Raw genomic sequence first — 16,252 nt, 5'->3', positions numbered from 1 at the left:
GTGTTACTATTATTCTAATTGTAGTCTTATAAAGTCATTACTTAAACAACTCATTAGTCAGGTCTTCTTTTGTCCAATAACTGGACTGGTGCCCCGTTAATAATTGTATAGTAATAACAGCGGTGTAAAGTCCTTAAGTAAAAATATTTTAAAGTACTACTTAAGTAGTTTTTTGGGGTATCTGTACTTATATATATATATATATATATATATATATATATATATATATATATATATATATATATTTTTTGACAACTTTGACTTACTTCACTACATTCCTAAAGAAAATAATGCACTTTTTACTCCATACATTTTCCCTGACACCCAAAAGTACTTGTTACATTTTCAATGCTTACCAGGACAGGAAAATGGTCCAATTCACACACTTATTAAGAGAACATCCCTGGTCATCCCTACTGCCTCTGATCTGGCGAACTCACTAAACACAAATGCTTTATTTGTAAATGATGTCTGAGTGTTGGAGTGTGGCCCTGGCTACCCGTAATAAAAAAAAAAAAGGAAAATGGTGCTGTCTGATTTGATTAATATAACGAATTTGAAATTATTTATACTTTTACTTTTGATATAAGTATATTTTTGCAATTACATTTACTTTTGATACTTAAGTACAGTGACTTCGGAAAGTATTCAGACCCCTTGACTTTTTCCAATTTGTTAGGTTACAGCCATATTCTATTTTTCTTTTTTTATCCCTCACCAATCTACACACAATACCCCATAATGACAAAGCAAAAACAGGTTTTTATAAAAACTGAAATATCACATTTACATAAGTATTCAGACCCTTTACTCAGTACTTTGTTGAAGCACCTTTGGCAGCGATTACAGCCTCAAGTCTTCTTGGGTATGACGCTAGAAGCTTGGCACACCTGTATTTAGGGAGTTTCTCCCATTCTTCTCTGCAGATCCTCTCAAGCTCTGTCAAGTTGGATGGGGAGCGTTGCTGCACAGCTATTTTCAGGTCTCTCCAGAGATGTTCGATCGGGTTCAAGTCCGGGCTCTGGCTGGGCCACTTAAGGACGTTCAGACACTTGTCCCGAAGCCACTCCTGCGTTGTCTTGACTGTGTGCTTAGGGTCGTTGTCCTGTTGGAAGGTGAACCTTTGCCCCAGTCTGAGGTCCTGAGCGCTCTGGAGCAGGTTTTCATCAAGGATCTCGCTGTACTTTGCTCTGTTCATCATTGCGTTGATCCTGACCAGTCTCCCAGTCCCTGCCGCTGAAAAACATCCCCACAGCATGATGCTGCCACCACCATGCTTCACCGTAGGGATGGTGCCAGGTTTCCTCCAGACGTGGGGCTTTGCATTCAGGCCAAAGAGTTCAATCTTGCTTTCATCAGACCACATAATCTTCTTTCTCATGGTCTGAGAGTCTTTAGGTGCCTTTTGGCAAACTCCAAGTGGGCTGTCATGTGCCTTTTACTGTGGAATGGCTTCCGTCTGGCCACTACCATAAAGGCCTGATTGGTGGAGTGCTGCAGAGATGGTTGTCCTTCTGGAAGGTTCTTCCATCTCCACAGAAGAACACTGGAGCTCTGACAGAGTGACCATCGGGTTCTTGGTCACCTCCCTGACCAAGGCTCTTCTCCACCGATTGCTCAGTTTGGCCGGGCGGCCAGCTCTAGGAAGAGTCTTGGTGGTTCCAACCTTCTTCCATTTAAGAATGATGGAGGCCACTGTGTTCTTGGAAACCTTCAATGCTGCAGACATTTTTTGGTACCCTTCCCCAGATCTGTGCCTCAACACAATCCTGTCTCAGAGCTCTAAGGACAATTCCTTCGACCTCATGGCTTGGTTTTTACTCTGACATGCACTGTCAACTTTGGGACCTTATATAGACAGGCCTTTCCAAATCATGTACAATCAATTGAATCAAGTTGTAGAAACATCTTAAGGATGATCAATGGATATAGGATGCACCTGAGCTCAATTTTGAGTCTCATAGCAAAGGGTCTGAATGCTTATGTAAATAAGGTATGTTTTTTTATTTGTAATAAATTTGCTAAAAGCCTGTTTTCGCTTTGTCATTATGGAGTATTGTGTGTAGATTGCTGAGGATTTTTATTTATTTAATCCATTTTAGAATAAGGCTTTAACGTAACAAAATGTGGAAAAGGTCAAGGGGTCTGAATACTTTCGTATTTTAAATGGGTGACTTTCACTTTTACTTGAGTCATTTTCTATTAAGGTATCTTTACTTTTACTCAAGTATGACAATTGGGTACTTTTTCAACCACTGAGTAATAAGTGTAGACACTACCCTACACATTCAAGGGAAGTAAATCATTCAAGTAAACCTATCAATACTAACCACTGACTGACATCCCATCCCTTTGGAGGGCTATGCAACTGAAATTCTGAAAGGCTGCTGCGGTTGCCATAACGACTGCCATGGCAACTGAGACGGTGTGGCATCATCAGGTGTGAGTCACACTGCGAACGCAGAACCCGAGGATGGAGAATGGGGGAGGTGGGGGGGGTCTAGATGAGACCGGAGCTATCAAAAGAGACAAATGGGGATGAGTAAGGTAAGATTAAGACAAACGATAGGGAGAGAGGAACATTTATTTGAAGTTGGCTAGTGAGGTTTAACAGACCAAGGACAGGGGACATATGTAGTGTTTATTTAAAGTAGTAGGATATGTCCCATTCTGTTTCTGATAAGAATTATTCATGAATTCCAATATGAATGTAATAGTATAGTATCTAAAAATATATACTGATCTATTTTTATTCGCCCAAATTCTCATATTTGCCCTCATTCTTATAGCCTGCGTCCCAAATGGCAAAAATATTCCCTTTAAGGCTCTTGTCAAAAGAAGTGCACTATGTAGGGAATAGGGTGCCATTTGGGACACAAACTCAGTTTTCCTGATCTGACTAAACAACATTTCTGACCCAAATTGCTATTTTTGCATTTGACAAATTAGCACTCTAAATTGGTCCTGACAGAGAGCAGATCTCCTATAATCTTCATTCAGCAGCAGCATGGTACACATCACCCCACCTAATTTCCCCAGAGAGCACAGTCTCTCTACAATCAGCTAGTCTAGCCTAGACCCAGCCTTGATACATTAGGAGAAACAACAAGAAAGAGAAAGGAATATTTTTAATCCTACAAATTCCATTTAATTCTGTGGTGAGTGGTATGAACACCTAACAAGATCCGAGCGTCCTTGTCCACTTATGATGACGTGTATTTTTCTATATATAGACACACCCTATGTGTTTTAATAAAATCAATTTTATATGTAGGCTACTGACCTTGTCTGATGCCTTACGCAGTCTGTGATTAAATAGTTAAGACACACAAATGACTCAAGAGTGAGCCAGAGATCAATACAGCATAACCAGAAGAAAAAAAAACTGTTTCCGAACCTCCTCCTCCCGCTTCTGCCATTATGCTCCCGAAGTTGCCTGTTATAGGCTACACCAGGGGTTGGCAACCTTTTCCATTTGGAGTGCCAATTTATCTTACCATTTCTACCGATCTGCGTGCCAGTTAGGATTTTCATATGCACATTTTTGTGGAACATTTAAATTTATTTTATAATAAAGCCTTCGTAGCTCAAAATCATTGTCATGTGCTTAATAAAAAAAGATATCTACATGAAAATTATATAAATCTAAAAGTAACTTTATTGCCATTTCCAACTATGTAAAAATAGCCTACATAAAGTCAACAAATACAAATATTGCAGACTGCAGGTAGAAAATATCCTGATAAGAAAAACGATCACATTGGCTATGCATGGCCTGTCTGCAAGGAACTTGAAACACTATCAACTATCAACTTGGTCCAGCCCAAAGCTTGCACTAACAAACTTGCAACATTGTATAAAATATTCTGGCCCCTCAGAGTTTCCTGTGCCAGTGAGCTCCGGACAGACACAGCTGTAGGCTATTTGTGTAAGGGATAAGAAGTAATCATGTAGGCCTGTTTTATGACGTTTCCACCGGATCAGAGCACAACATTTTACATTTTTTTCCCTTTCATGCCAATTGGTTATTGAAAGGGAGAGAGCTGGAAAGATTTTTGAAATTGACAATAATTCCTCAATGTAGCCTTTCTCAATGGATGTAAATACAGACTTTGTTAACTAACTGTTTAATTACTTTGAGAAGCTCCACAGCTCATTAGTGGTGGTGAATTAAGACTATCAGATCCCCAAATGGGCACATTTATAAGCCTACATTTGCGCGCAGGCCAGGTAGCCTAGGCCTACTTCTATGCGTAATCAGGTGCGCTTGCTTAATCAACATTGACAGGAGCACTCCAAACAAAACACAATTACTAAATTGACAACTTGTAAATGAAATGAAACCAACCAAAACTTGTTTCTCACAGGTGTAGCCTAGGTTGTGCGCTCTGCAAACAACGTGTCCACTCCTACAATGACAACAATAAGACTGTAATAATAATATATTGAATGAATTAACAGAAATGACCGTAACCAAATAAACATTGTAGATAAGAAGTTATGGTAATTAATGGTAAATGTACTACTGGTGAGGCATCCCTGCGGCCTCACAATGGATTAGTCCATCAATCAAGACGTGCCATAAAACATTTTTTTTTTTTTTTGCAACTGCTTGACTAAACAAACTATTGGTAGACCAACAGCCTATCGACCAAACAATTGACCAGTCAACAAAATGGGGTCAGCCCTAAAGTATTTCAAATAGTATTTGAACCCAGGTTCACTAGCAGCTCACCTACTGAATGCAAAGCTACTCTGACAGAAGAGGTGAATGCAGTAGTGCGATATCTCCAACTGAGCCCAACCCACAGTGAGTCAAGACTGTCTCCTGCATTCTGACATGAAAGTGTTCTATGCCTATGAACTGTCTGCCAGAGTCAATTACATTCAAACTACCTATGATTTAGAACAATGCCAATCGTTTTCTGAGAACTCTCCAATGAATTCATGATAAGAATTCAAATGTAACGGACTCAAAATGAAATTAAACCACTGCTTGGGGATTATCAAAGCAATCAGGAACTGGAACAGTACAATATTAAACTGAAAACATTTTTATAGTTCTGTCAGTCCCACCACCTCTCACTCAATGTATAGTCAGTGACATTGCCAATGCGAATGATTGAAACCCTGCAAGACTCAATGTTTCCCCCCTGCCTCTCCTTCCTCACTGCCAGCTGAGCTGCTCTCTCCTTCATTCTGTAGTGTCTATCTGCGTGTGCCATGCTCCTCCACAACCTGCCGTTACCTATTAGGGCTGGTGATCCTCAGGGCCAGACCAGCCAGGCAGGCTGGGAGGTGCTGTCAGGAGCCAAATGTAGAGTGAGGAAGCAGTAGTTAAACCCTGTGTACCCAGGGCACTGAAGAGCGGCAGCGGTGGCACTTATCTGAAAACATGACAGGCAGCCTCTGTCCATCAAGAGCCTTCTATTTACAAATAGGAGGCTTTGTCTCTGTCAAGCTGTCGGTCTGTCTGTCTGCTTGAACAATGTTAACAGGAAGAGACCATTCACTCAATCACTGCCAAAGAGGCAGACTGATTAGCATCCTCCTTTTGGCAAATTGTTTAATATGAAGACGTATGCTGTGTCCCAAATGGCACCCTATTCCCTACATAGTGCACTACTTTTGCTCAGAGCCAATAGGGTACTATATAGGGAATAGGGACTGAGCCTTACTCTACATGGGACTCGTCCTTACTCTTACAGTGTTGTAGCGTAGAGACAATTCTATATTGGATCCTTGGCACACTTCTGCTCTATTGGTAGTGTTTAAATTAACCTGTGATAATCTGGTTTCGTTTTCTATTCACGTGTGACAACATGTCTCATTGCTCATCTCTTGTAAGGCTGTCTCAGGAAATGAGTGAATGTCATTAAGTATTGTATTTAAAACCTTTTTCAGTCTGGCTCCCTTCTAGCTGTAGTCGATGGCACCATATGGGTCTGAATGACAAGCCAGTGATGCATATATTAGTTATCTATTCCCTATTGATAGCAGGACACAATACATTAGAGACAGAGAAAAGGTTGCAGCTGCCACTCATGATGCCCAATGCTGCTGCTCCCGTTTCAACTGTTCTGCCTGCGGCTACGAAACCCTGACCTGTTCACCGAACGTGTGTGTCTCTCTCTGCCTGGTTCCTCTCTAGGTTTTTTCCTAGTTTCCTGCATTTTCTAGGGAGTTTTTCCTAGCCACCGTGCTTCTACATCTGCATTGCTTGCCGTTTGGGGTTTTAGACTGGGTTTCTGTAGAAGCACATCTGCTGATGTAAAAAGGGCTTTCTAAATAAATGTGATTGATTTATCTCCCATCTGCAGTACTCTGCAAGTGCCACAGTTAAAGCGGAAATTCAAACAGTCCTCCTCAGGTGCTCACTCTCTGTATTGGTTGTTATTATACTGAACAAAAATATAAAACGCAACATGCAACAATTTCAAAGATTATACCGAGTTACCGTTCATAAGGAAATCAGTCAATTGAAATAAGTTCATTAGGCCCTAATCTATGGATTTCACATGACTGGGCAGGGGCGCAGCCATGGCTGGGCCTGGCTCCCAAGTGGGCTGGGGAGCCAGGCCCAGCCAATCAGAATGAGTTTTTTCCCCCTCAAAAGGGATTTATTACAGACAGAAATACTCCTCAGTTTCATCAGCTGTCCGGGTGGCTGGTCTCAGACAATCCTGCAGGTGAAGAAGCCGGATGTGGAGGTCCTGGGCTGGCGTGGTTACACGTGGTCTACGGTTCTCAGGCCGGTTGGACGTACTGCCAAATTCTCTAAAACAACGTTGGAGGCGGCTTATGGAAATGAAAATTAAATTCTCTGGCAACAGCTCTGGTGGACATTCCTGCCAATTGCACGGCCCTTCAAAACGTAAGACATAATTTATGTGGCATTGTGTTGTATGAGAAAACTGCACATTTTAGAGTGGCCTTTTATTGTCCCCAGCACAAGGTGCACCTGTGTAATGATCATGCTGTTTAATCAGCTTTTTGATATGCCAAACCTGTCAGGTGGATGGATTATCTTGGCAAAGGAGAAATGCTCACTAACAGGGATGTAAACAAATTTGAGCTGCTGCTGTAAAGTTTTGCTCTATCTCCCTCCCTCTCCTCCTCCCCCCCTGCTTTCTCCTCCTCCCCTTAACCCCATCTGAAACTAACATGCATCCTAAATGGCACCCTATTCCCTGTATAGCGCACTACTTTAGACCAAAGCCATCAAAAGTAGTGCACTACATATGGAATAGGGTGCCGTTTGGGACGCACACAGGACACGAAGGCAACACAAATATCAGTCATAATGTAGCTCAGTGCTCTAATGTAATTAATTCTGTCACATTTTCTTAAAATGTTATTTGTTTGTTGAGTGGCTGGTTGGGGCTGCAAAAGATCAATGTCTTGTTTGAACATGTTGTCTCTGCTAATATTGCCTTGTTTTGGGAAATGGCCTGAAATGGGCTACTGCTGGCCATATGTGTCTAGTGGCCATGGTCTCGGAATAGGCTGCTGTTGGCCCTACATGTACACTATATATACACACAAAAGTATGTGGACACCCCTTCAAATTAGTGGATTTGGCCATTTCAGCCACACCCGTTGCTGACAGGTGTATAAAACCGAGCACACAGCCATGCAATCTCCCTAGACAAACACTGGCAGAAGAATGGCCTTACTGAAGAGCTCAGTGACTTTCAACGTGGCACCGTCATAGGATGCCACCTTTCCAACAAGTCAGTTTGTCAAATTGCTGCCCTGCTAGAGCTGCCCCGGTAAACTGTAAGTGCTGTTATTGTGAAGTGGAAACGTCTAGGCGCAACAACGGCTCAGCCGCGAAGTGGTAGGCCACACAAGCTCACAGAACACGACCGCCGAGTGCTGAAGCACGTAACATGTAAAAATCATCTGTCCTCGGTTGCAACACTCACTTCCGAGTTCGAAATTGCCTCTGGAAGCAACGTCAGCACAAGGACTGTTCGTCGGGAGCTTCATGAAATGAGTTTCCATGGCCGAGCAGCCACACACAAGCCTAAGATCACCATGCGCAATGCCAAGCATCGGCTGGAATGGTGTAAAGCTCGCCACCATTGGACTCTCTGGAGTGATTAATCACGCTTTATCATCTGGCAGTCCGACGGACGAATCTGGGATTGGCGGATGCCAGGAGAACGCTACCTGCTCCAGTGCACATAGCCAACTGTGAAGTCTGGTGGAGGAGGAATAATGGTCTGGGGCTGTTTTTCATGGTTCGGGCTAGGCTCCTTAGTTCCAGTGAAGGGAAATCATAACGCTACAGCATACAATGACATTCTAGACGATTTCAACTTTGTGGCAACAGTTTGGGCCCTTTCCTGTTTCAGCATGATAATGCCCCCGTGCACAAAGTGAGGTCCATACAGAAATGGTTTGTCGAGATTGGTGTGGAAGAACTTGACTGGTCTGCACGCAGCGCTGACCTCAACCCCATCTAACACCTTTGGGATTAATTGGAACGCCGACTGCGAGCCAGGCCTAATCGCCCAACATCAGTGCCCGACCACACTAATGCTCGTGGCTAAATGGAAGCAAGTCCCCGCAGCAATGTTCAAACATCTAGTGGAAAGCCTTCCCAGAAGAGTGGAGGCTGTTATAGCAGCAAAAGGGGGGACCAACTCCATATTAATGCCCATGATTTTGGAATGAGATGTTCGACGAGCAGGTGTCCACATACACTACATGACCAAAAGTATCTGTGTAGTTGCCATGGTCTCGGAATAGGCTACTGTTAGCCCTACATATATGGGTCTAGTTGTCATGGTCTCAGGTGTATTACATAGAATTGTTCCAGGTGTTTTGTCAGTGAGTGAGCTATACTGTAGGGTTTGAAGTAACCTCGCCCCCCAGGCTCAAAAGTAACCTCGCCCCCAGGCTCAAAAGTAACCTCGCCCCCAGGCTCAAAAGTAACCTCGCCCCCAGGCTCAAAAGTAACCTCGTCCCTAGGCTCAATCGCTACTGCATATGGAGGGACCAAGATTAATCTATTTCTAGGCTATTGACATTTAATATTGCCATAACAATGTCTAGTAGTGAGTACGATCTGATCTCACCTGAGAGAACCTACAGGCGTGAGCCCATGTGAACCATTGAAAGTCATTGAGACCCCCTCCAGTGTGTATTGTATAATAACACAGATAGCCCCAGCTGACTGCCTGATATTTTTTTTCACACTACTTATTAATTTACTGTATCTTCTCTCCTGTGAGTCACTGTGGCATTCTGCACAGCTAAACAAGGACACAAAAAGTCCAATAGATGGACTGGTTTGGCTTATGCACTTAATCTGCCATATGCAAGGTGGACTTCTTGTGTGCTTGTTTAGCCGTGCAGAATGACACAGTGACATGAGAGAAGTGATATTAAAATGCTTTTTAAGGCATAAACGTAAAAAGATATGGGAATAATAAAGTATATTGTATTCTATTCTTAATGCACTTCACATTATTTCACCTCGGTTCATCCAGATTGTGCATAAAGCATTCCCTAGTTATGATGGAAAAATATGACATAAAATGAATTAGTATGCATAAACAGAGTAGTAGTAGTGTCCTTATGTTTTTGGTATTAAAAGCACAAATGTAATGTAATGTCCATCTGGTTACTGGAATGTTGATTTACTGCCTGAGTAAATACATTATTAGACATGGTCCCTCAATCTTCATTTGAGGATGTGGTTGAAATTACCTTTGTAGGATATAAGCATTTCTGGGAATAGAACTCTGCAATGGAAAATATTTCTGTTGAGTAAAAATAATATGCCTATTTAGAATATAGTAACATATGATTCAAAGTACTTTGATTATATTCTCTCTTCAGAATAGAAAGGAGGATTCAAGAAGAGCAAAGATGGTTTCAGTCATGTCAAGTAGTCTAGAAGCGTCCTCTTACGTTACATTTAGTAGTACTCATAGAAATATGAGAAACAGGACATGCATGACGTCCTAGATGGTTCAAGAGTAACCAAGGTTTGAGAGAGAGTACTGTGATGAGCTGTGAGAGTGAAGTGAGTTATTGAACATACTGTATACCTACGACACCAGAGGTGTTATTCACAACAACAGCTGAGAGAGCGAGAGAGAGAGATGCAGCAGAGAGATTGAGAGAAAGATAAATAACTAAATAGGGAGAGAGGGAGAAAGAAATACACTAGAGAGAAAGAGACAGAAAGAGAGTGAGAAAGAGAGTCAGTCCAACACAGTGAATAAGCTGGTCCTCCCAGTGCCAGCAGCACACCACATCAGCAGAAAGCCTAAACATCTCACTGACATGTCGACAGGATTTCATCTTCAAGCCAGCGCTACTCTGACTACTTGGGGACACGCAGCCATTCAAGACGCATACAGCGCAGCAGACACGTTTTGGAACCTCTGAATCTAAAATTAATTTAGTCTTTCTTTTGTGACAAGATAAGATCTGAAAGCTGCTGAGTTAGTTCACCATGTGTGATGTCAGTCTATTTACATTTTCCATTAACTTCTATACAAAAACACACTGTTGGCCAGGAAATATATGGAAAACAAATTATGGTTTCTTAATGTTTAAATCAGATCTTACTTCAAATATTTTGTTAGTGTAAAAAGGCCCTAAGACTGTGCCAGTCTAACAGCAAGTCCATGCACTTCTCACTGAGGCTAAATCAAAGACCTCTGCAGATGTGAGAGCCTGTAAGACGACAAGAGGCAGGTGAAATGAAGAAACCAAATTTGGTCTCGCTCCCAAAACCAACGCCTTCAGGGAAAGAAACAGAACTGCCCTGATGTTGTTGCCCCGGTTACACTCCACAGCATCTAATAAACCTTGGCAGCTAACCTTTTCATTCATCCATCTCTCCTCCCTCCTTCTCTGCTCCTCTTGGGGCAGCAGCAAAACAACACATTCGACATCTCCACTGCGACAAAGTAATCGATAGACTGTCATGCTTTAATTATGAGTCCCCCCCCCCCCAAAACATTCTCTTCTCTCAACACTAAATGTCAATCCTCTTATTCTCAATTATCATTGATAGCCTTTTAATTGTGCTTCTGGTATTCCAAGTGGCATCTCTTCCAAGAAGAGTTAGACAAAGCCTATGTTTTCCTTGAACAGTCAGAGGCAGCATCCTAAATGGCACCCTATTCCCTATAGTGCACTATAGGCCCTGGTCAAAAGTAGTGCACTATATAGGGCATAGGGGTCCATTGTGGATGCATCCAGACTCAGAAGAATGCTTCTCTAAAACAAACGTTGAATCTTTCCATGTCTCGTGCTGTTTGTCTACACCATGAGTGATGCCAGAGCTATTTCCTACCCAAATGACTGGAGAAAGAAACCCACATTATATATCAGAATTTTAACAAATGGGACATCCCTCTGGCATAGGGACAAAGTCGCCCAATGGCCTGACAAACTGCTTCTCTCTAAAACATAATGCCAGAAACTGCTTTGCTCTAAAACAGTCTTTTTTGGACATTTAGCCATTCGGTGAGAGTGTGTGCAGGACATGAGTGCCAGCCCAGCCCACCTCCTTTAGGAGCAGAATACTATACAGCTGTAGTGCACTATAATCAGGTTATCTCAATTTTACAGCCTTAACGGAAGCCTGCTCTCACCTCTCAGCCCTTCTATCCACAGCCCTTCTAACCTGAGCTCACAGACCCAGGTTGAGTCCCAAATGACACCCTATTCCCTATTTAGTGAAATACTTTTGCCCATCCTTTGAGCTCCGGTCAAAAGTAGTGCACTATAAAAGGGAATAGGGTGTCATTTGGGACACAGCCAACTCTGCCATTGCTACCTGTGCTTATGAGCTCACACCAGGGTCTTTCCATTTCATTTCAGCAGCCATGAACCCCACCTGAGATGGTTTCTGTAGTTAGAAACAGATAAGAATTCCTGCAAATTAAGCCAACTGATTGAACCCAAATTGGCCATCGGTCAAGTAAAAGAACCCATGAGCACCAACATGTGAAGTTCATATGAGCATGTCAAATTGGGTGTCAAATGAAAGCTAAGTATTATTATTATTATTATTATTATTAAGGCATATATACATTTTTCAACCATTTTCCATCCCAAAAATATGGAATTAGCAAAGGCTTTGATTTCTGGTCAAACAGATAGAAAAGGGGTCTACCAGAAAAAGTCTTAAAAAGGTGTTAGAAATACCTCAAAACACAATAATATTGAAGTAATGACCCCTGCCAACTAATATCAACACATATTTAGTTTTGGATACATTTTTCTGCCTTCTGTAAGTTTAAGAAACATTGCCTTATGCCTTGAAATTCTGTTAAAAACCCACATATCTTTAAGAGGATAATGAAAGTTTACAGAAGTAACAAGTGAAGGTAGACATACCAATTAGTTAGTGTTTTAACTGATTTTACTTTGGTTTATGAATTATGTGATTAAAACGCGACATACATTCAGAAAAATCGGTAACGGAATATCTACAATTGAATTGGCTACAATAGGAAATCATAGTAGTCACAAACCACAGTTGGATTCACAAGTTTGGTCAGCACAGTAGAGTAGAGCTCAGTACAGTACAATACAGTAAAGAAAAGTAGAGTACAGTACTGAGCTCTACTGTGCTGTACTTTGATGTCCAAACTTGTGAAACATAAGACGTCTATGACTGGTTCAGAGTTGGTCCTGACCAAACCAACCAAATTTGGTCTTGCAGAGCTCTTTTATTTTTTTTGCCAGTGTGTAGAATAATAACCAAATAAGCAAAGGAGGATATTGCATATTTATACCTTTGTGTACCTATTCAGGATACGTCACCATGAAGAGAATTACATTCATATCCATAATTATGCATTTCTGTGTAGTACAGATCAGGGACCCATGATGATAATTCCGTTACCGGGTGTAAATACACTTCACTTACTGTAGTTCAATAACCAAAATATATATTTTTTCAAAGTCAATGTGTCATGTCATCGCTGACACCCCATTCTTTCTGTAGACATCGTTGAATCTTAATTCGGAGCAGATATTTTTGGAAAATGTGGACACAAAAGAACTGAGGAAGATTTCACCAAAATTCTGTTACTAAACTCTGCATCTGCACAGTTCTTCCAGTAAACGTTTTTTGTAAAATGATCAGTGTAAAATGTTAAAAGTAGTCCTTGTGCATAGAGTTGTATGGTTTGTTAAACTTTGAAATCAATGTTTTTTGTTTGGGATTCATTTTAAACGGACAAATCTGAGTCATTTCAATTTATAGGATTCATATAATATTCAATACATATAGTACCCAACATCCAATTTGAACTAAACATCCTCTTAACAATGATTAAAAAGTGAGGAATCCAAATAAATGTTAGAAAGCCTCCCGTGGACCCCCTAAACCAAGCCCACCCCAACGTCCAGTATACAGCGTTAGTTCTTTATGTTTGACAAGTAGTATGAAGCTGCGGCTTGGAGTATTGTTTAATCATGTTATGTAATGTAATGTATTCTCAGGGAATTTTGTAGTTTTTTTCCCCCCTTCAGAGAAATTAGCCATTAGAGCACCATGCTCTACCAACTGAGCCACACAGGAAACTCTGACTATTGACTTGAATAGAGATGCCCATTCTAGTGATTCTATTTCTGTGGTTTCTCTGACAGGGGGAATGTGTTACAGGACAATCTAGAACAGGGTTCTCCAATCCTGTTCCTGGAGAGCTACCCTCCTGTGGGTTTTCACTCCAACCCCAGTTGTAATTAACCGGATTCAGCTTATCAACCCATTTTTTAAATAAGATGTGCTAGATTAGGGTTGGAGCGAAAATATACAGGGCCCAGTTTCCCAAAAGCATCTTAAGGCTAAACTCACCCTTAGAACCTTCGTAGGAGCATCGTTAAATCTCCAAGCTGTTTCCCAAAACCATTGTTAGTAAAGTTGCACTTGAAAACTCTTGTTATTTACAGACTGCCTCAGACCAGTCGTAGAACAGCGAAGTGCGTCGTTAGATGCTTTTTTGCCCTTCCGCGTCACTTTATACACAGAAGATCTCCACTGGTTTCTCTGACAGGGGGAATGTGTCACAGGACATCCTAGATACCATCACTAGAATGGACATAGAACCTCTGACCATTGATTTGAATAGGGATTCCCATTCTAGTGATTATATTTCTGTGGTCTCTCTGACAGGGGGAACGTGTCACAGAACAGCTTGCCTGCTGATAGCCAGTTTCAATTTCACCACCACTTCCTAAGATAAGATACCTCACGGTTGACAATACATGACCTCACTATACTCAAGTGTATGTGTGTGTGTGTGTGTGTGTGTCCAAGGGTCTACATATGGATGATATCATACATGGTATCTTGGTAATGCATTTTGTAGTCGTGTAGTACGGGCTTGTAACCTAATAAAGGTTCCTGGCCTTCTGGTAACCATGCAATGTAATCACTAGTCAGTAATGGCCATTTATATATGGCTCTGGTAATTACTATTTAAGTGTGAGTGTCTGTCTGTGTCCAGAGACATGCCATATGTCACATGTCACATCTTATCAGGTCACCCCCAGCCAGACGCATTCTTGTATTCTCTCTCCTCCACCCCCCAGGGTAATGTAAAAATAAATAAAAGCAAGATGTTGTGTGTTTGAGGTAACACATTTCAGATACATAGAATGTATTGAAACATCACCCAAATCTCTGAAGTGTATTCTGTGCTATGCACTATGAATTGAGCTTTCCCCAAGCCTCACAGAAACCACAGGTGCTCTGAAGTTGCGTGCTTAAACACAGAGCATTCACAATGGTGATACACACACCAATTGAAATATCAGTTTTCAATTCTAAAATTGCCTATGGTCAGAAATCAACAGCAGTTAATATATTCATGAGTTGGTGTATGCCTAAAATATGTTACCATATGTTAGGGAACGCGGTAACACCTGCAAATATGTTTTCATTGACAGCATGACATCATCCACATCAACTTTAATAAATGTGCGCAAAACATGCGCCGAGCTTTTCTTACCTGGCATACAAGCGCTCATAGCAACGAAGGTTGCAATGACAGCAACCTGGGTTAGAAGCGTAGCGGCTGGCCTTGCTCGGTGATCGACCCCTCTTCTCGGCGATAGCATGCTGCGAAGCGCTCCTACAACTGATAGAACGGAGTTGGAGATGGGGAGTCGGGGCGTCGGTCATACCCCAATCCCCTTACTATAGAAGGAAGCTCAGGAAATGTGCTCAGCTTCTGTAAATATGTAGTCAGAATGCGGAATAGGTAGGCTGAGTAGAAAAAGCGCTCAGTTGCAATTATCAGATTCGGTAATAGAGTGGTGGTGAACGATTTCGTCTCCTCTGTTTTGTGCAGGATCCCATTGAGTGGAGCGCTTTGTTGGGTGAAGCTTGAAGAAATGATGGTGAGGGCTGTTATTGCTGAGCTCTCGCTGTTTTGTGAGAGAGGTACGTAGACGATGCCGTCACGACGCTCTCCTAATCCGTTTTGCGGTACGCACAGCTGCAATTACAAGCAAAAGGGAAGACGCGAAGGAAAAGGTTTTACTCCGCCTAAAATCTGTCCACGGTGAGGAGTCTTTGTATGGAGGTCTATGAGTGTCGAATTTGTTCAACAAAATATTGAATTGCTAATTTGCTACGTGAGGCTTATTTGATCGAATAGAAGTTTCGTTATGGTTAGGTTGTTACAAATGCACTGATATAAGTGGACGCTCGTGGCATTTTTGCAACTTTGAAAAAAATGTACTACTTTATTTCAGAGTTGTGCCTCTTTTCATAGAGATAGAGGACTCATCATGGATATTAACCACTTTAGCATGGACGTTGCCATTGAGGGCTTCCACCATTTTAAAGTAGTCGACTGTGTGTGGATTCCTATGAGTTTTTTCGCAATCAGCCAATGAATACGAAGACAACTGACTACATTGAAATGGAGATAGCCTCAATGGCGCTGCCCATGCTGTCACAGACGCTAAATGTCACAGATACAAAGATGAGTTCTCTATCTATCTCTATGGCATGTTAATACGCGTATCTATCCTCTCATTGGCTACAATGGTCCCACCTGATCTCGCCTCCTCCCGCCCGCCGCCTTCCATCTTCGAGGACATGTATTTCCATTGTTAGAGCGGTCACTCGGCTATCTTATCATTATAATAGACAATCTTTGTTACGAGCCACAGTACAGAAGCTGAGAAGACAAAAAGGTGCATTTTCATAAAACACTAGACTAGTGCTTCCAATGCAGGGATCATGAACTACATTCAG

The 16,252-nt window shown here is 41.8% G+C and overlaps 1 protein-coding gene across 1 annotated transcript in view; it reads right to left on the bottom strand.

The window, feature by feature from the left end:
* LOC121583171 (neural proliferation differentiation and control protein 1-like) overlaps positions 1-15,568 on the bottom strand; it is a 35,522-nt gene extending 19,954 nt beyond the window's left edge. Inside the window, exon 1 of the mRNA XM_041899373.2 lies at positions 14,997-15,568. Coding sequence (XP_041755307.1) covers positions 14,997-15,105 — 109 coding nt within the window. The 5' untranslated portion in view covers positions 15,106-15,568. The remainder of the gene's footprint in view (positions 1-14,996) is intronic.
* Between the last annotated feature and the right edge of the window lie 684 nt (positions 15,569-16,252).

This window comes from Coregonus clupeaformis, chromosome 18, assembly GCF_020615455.1.
Source record: "Coregonus clupeaformis isolate EN_2021a chromosome 18, ASM2061545v1, whole genome shotgun sequence".
NCBI classification, from domain to species: domain Eukaryota; kingdom Metazoa; phylum Chordata; class Actinopteri; order Salmoniformes; family Salmonidae; genus Coregonus; species Coregonus clupeaformis.
This window is presented reverse-complemented; position numbering and strand designations above follow the sequence as displayed.